Source organism: Poromitra crassiceps (assembly GCF_964638095.1).
Source record: "Poromitra crassiceps genome assembly, chromosome: 11".
NCBI lineage: Eukaryota > Metazoa > Chordata > Actinopteri > Beryciformes > Melamphaidae > Poromitra > Poromitra crassiceps.
Genome location: NC_139643.1, coordinates 49,395,226 through 49,399,333, shown reverse-complemented (window position 1 = coordinate 49,399,333; position 4,108 = coordinate 49,395,226). Strand labels below are relative to the sequence as shown.

The 4,108-nt window shown below is 51.9% G+C and overlaps 1 protein-coding gene across 1 annotated transcript in view; it reads right to left on the bottom strand.

Annotated features, from left to right (window-relative positions):
• LOC310785083 (exostosin-1c-like) overlaps window positions 1–3,813 on the bottom strand; it is a gene marked incomplete at its 5' end in the record, with an annotated part of 23,580 nt that extends 19,767 nt beyond the window's left edge. Inside the window, 2 exons of the mRNA XM_083646072.1 lie at window positions 8–101; window positions 3,668–3,813. Of these exons, the coding sequence (XP_083502198.1) occupies window positions 8–101; window positions 3,668–3,813 (240 nt within the window). The remainder of the gene's footprint in view (window positions 1–7; window positions 102–3,667) is intronic.
• Window positions 3,814–4,108: the final 295 nt, after the last annotated feature.

Here is a 4,108-nt window from a genome sequence, read left to right as displayed (position 1 = left end):
TATTTACCTGAAGCGACTCCAGGAAGCGGAAGGAGCCCAGGCGTCGCCCTCGAGGCACCAGACAGAAGGTGGAGTTGTGGAGGAGCTCCTGGTAGTCAAACCTAACAGAGACAGACACACAGTTATAGTACATTTAGTCAGGTTCCCAATGTTCTGATTTCAACCTTCGTTCAAAAATTTTGGAGAGTTTGTAAACTATACATTTTTGGAAAGCTTAGAGTGTGACGAAACCCAAAACCAATGTTGCCATTTTTTTCAAAGTTTCTATGGTTGCCATCTTGGCCTTTCAAAATGGCGACCACCGAAATTAAATGCCTGCCCTGGAAACCCCTATATGGCCCAGCAATGTTATTTCCTATAATCTTTTATGACTGAAATGTCATCTATAGGCCTAGTGGATGAAATTAAAAGTGGTTTCTAAAAGTTGCATCTTGAGCAATTTGAGTAATTAGCATAATGAACTAATTAATCACCAAATCGCAAAAATGTTGCTTCAAGTTAACCTAGAAAGGCGATCTAAGAGTCCAAGTCCATGTTTGTCATGTCCAGAAATGCATCTATTACCATAGTGCAGACATGCAACATTTCCTAATTTGCATGATTTGCATAAGGTATGTAAAAATTAGGTCACAATTAGGAAATGGCTAGATCTTTCACTTTTAGTTATCTTAGAATGATGATCTTTCTTTGATATTGGGTCACCATATACTGATACGCTTGGACAACACTGCCACGGTGGCGTATATCCATCGCCAGGGCGGTGTCCGGTCGCAGGCCTTGAACGAACTAGCGACGGACATCCACGAGTGGGCTCGTGTTCACCTGCTATCCCTGTCGGCGGCCCACATTCGGGGCCACCTCAACCTGGGCGCAGACTTGTTGTCGCGGGGCAACCTGCACAACTCGGAATGGCTTCTCCACCCACAGGTGGTGGAACAAATTTGGGCCAAGTTCGGTCGAGCCGCCGTCGATCTCTTCGCATCGCGGCTCGCACACCATTGCCTTCAGTGGTTCTCTGTCCTCGGGGACGACCCACCGTTGGGCCACTGCCGCACGTCTGGCCGGGGGAGGCCCTCTACGCGTTCCCCCCAATCCCCCTGATCCCACAGGTGCTGGCCAGGGTGAGGCAGCAGGGCTTGCAGCTCATTCTGGTAGCCCCACATTGGCCGTCGCAGATCTGGTTCACGGACCTGATTGCTCTGGCGCAGGAGGCTCCGTGGCTGTTGCCACGTCAAGTAGACCTACTGTCGCAGGCGGGCGGGGAGATTCTGCACCCTTCCCCACACAAGTGGAAGTTGGCAGCTTGGTTCCTGAAGGGGAACGGTTGTTAGCCCAGGGCCTACTGATGAACATGGTACAGACCATACAGAGCGCTAGAGCTAGCTCCACTCGTGCACAGTATACTCACAAGTGGCACTCCTTCGCGCGCTGGAGTGCGGAAAATGACCTGGATCCAGTGTATTGTGGCATACAGTCCATTCTCTGCTTCCGCAAGGCCTGTACGAAGCGGGCCAGTCGCCACAGTCCCTCAAAGTGTACGTGGCCGCAATCTCTGCCTGCCACATGGAGATTGAGGGCAAGACAGTGGGAAGCCTGTCTTTGGTTTCCCGCTTTATGAAGGGCGTCCGCAAGCTTCGTCCCCATACGAGGAGCGTCTTCCCTAAATGGGACTTGGTTATGGTGTTGGAGGGTCTCTCGGGACCTCCCTTCGAACCGATTGACACAATCAGTCTGAAACACCTTTCGCTGACGGCATTGCTGCTAGCTTTGTCTTCCGGCAAGAGTTGGTGACTTGATTGCCCTGTCGGTGCAACAGTCATGCATGGTGTTCTCTGATGATGAGCGCAGGGTCACGCTTCGCCCCAACCCCGCTTACCAGCCCAAGAACATTAGGGCCGGGTTCAGGTCTATGACCATAGATCTGGTAGCGTTTAACCCTCCTTACTCGGATCCAATGGAGGAGAGGAGACTCCAGGCGCTTTGCCCCGTACGGGCGCTTCTAGCCTATGTGAATATGATGCGCACATTGCGCACTTCTAACCAGCTCTTGGTATGCCATGTAGCTCAGGCTTTAGGTAAGCCTCTGTCCAAGGAGCGCTTGTTGCATTGGATAGTTGAGGCCACTAACCTACTCTGCCGTTGGGAAGATTCCACCGGAGGGCATTAAAGCTCACTCTATGCGGGGTGTTGCTTCATCTTGGGCGCGATTGCGCGGTGTATCAGTAGAGGACATGTGTGCTGCGGCATCATGGTCAATCCACGACACCTTCGTGACGTATTATAGCTTGGACGTGGTAGGCACAACTTTCGCTCACACCGTCTTATCTTCTTCCCGTGCGCTATGCCATAATGGCCCTTTTTCGTCCGAAGGTCGCACCGCGGTGCTTCGTTGCAGCAGTTGTAGGTAGCATTAGTGAGAGCTCGAGCTGAAGCGAAGTAAAACGTAGGGGTTGTGCAACAACCCAGGTTTTACGAGTGAAAGCGAGAGCTCTCACTATCCAGCCTTGCTGTCCGGGTATATACTTGGCTCAATGTTGAATGCTTGGAGTGGGGTTCCCTGTCTGGCGGGCCGCTACAAAATGGCTGACGGTCGCATCCAATCACAGACGGGGTTCGGCCAGGTGATGCCTTCAGGAGCGGCTGCGGTGTTCCACGTCACCGTCACGTCACCTGGGTGGTTCGAAAGGTTAACTTTTATGGAATAAAAGGTAAGAGCATTCAAGTCTGTGCACTATGCATGCTAAAGTACGGAAGCTTCCAGATGACTCCAGAGTAACGGAGGAACAACAGAAATGCTTGGCTAGGTTTGTGTGTGCTGCCTACTGCCCAAAAGGAATAAACATTAAACATTCCAGAGCTGCATGGGTACATGTTCTGCAAGTATATGGCAGAGAGTTAAAGGCTACCACCTACAGAGGGTGCCTTGAAAAAGCACATTGATAGGGTACATGTGCAAGCTCATGTTTGGGGACAGGCAAGCGTTGAGCAGCAAGTACCTTTAAATCCTCTCAAAAATGGCTACTTCAAGGCTGATAAAGGCCAGTTAAGACCCACTACCACTGATGTGCTACTGAGTCCAACATTGAAATGGTGAGATGCCGCTGCAAATGAGATTGTTCAACACAAAGATGCTCCTGTAGGAAGAGAAACTTACAATGCACTGACCTTTGCTTTTGCAGTACACAATGTGAGAACGATGAGGACTCAAGATCTGAAAACGTAAGGTTACTTGACGTAACCCCGGTTCTATGAATCTCGAGTGAGGTGTCTCACCTATGGGAACGCCCTCGCGTGACCGACTTATGGAAGCTCCAATTGCACCACGTCTGCCAACCGGCAGACCAATCACCTTACAGGTGATACGGGACGGGCCGGCCCTCTATATTAGGCCGCGGAAGTCGCCCGGAACTTCATTCCATAAGGCTCTCTTCCACGTACCACAACTTTCGCAAGAAGGGCAGAGTTGTGAGACACCTCACTCAAGATTCATAGAACCGGGGTTACGTCAAGTAACCTTACGTTCTATTTCATCTCTCATTCGGTGTCTCACCTATGGGAGATATGGCCCACTCCCGGATTGCATGCTCCGAAGCCCACCTGACCATAACCTGTGACAGGTTGAATCCCCGATCCCAACCTGTGGACTTCAGCACACAATTAGCCAGACCCCACACTCAGGACCGAATGAGCCACCGAAGGCTCAGTGACGTCCAGGCGGTAGAACCGCATGAAAGTATGTGGGGATGCCCAGCTGGCGGCAGCACATATGTCCCTCACAGCGACACCTTGAAAAAGGGCCCATGAGGTGGCCATGCCTCTGGTGGAATGGGCCCGCAGGCCCTCAGGAGGTCTCAGTCCACGGCTCTCGTAAGCCAGGACGATGGCCTCCACCACCCAGTGTGATAGACGCTGGCTTACGCGGGGGCCCCCAGGACACGAAAAGCTGGTTGCTTTTCCTGTATTCCCTAGACCTGTCCACATAGAAGCGCAACGCTCTGACTGGACAAAGCAGGTTAAGCCGAGCCTCCTCCTCCCCTGTGAAAGGTGGAGGATGGAAAGCCTGTAGCTCCAGCGTGGCACAGCTATACGCCGAGTCTCTAACCTTAGG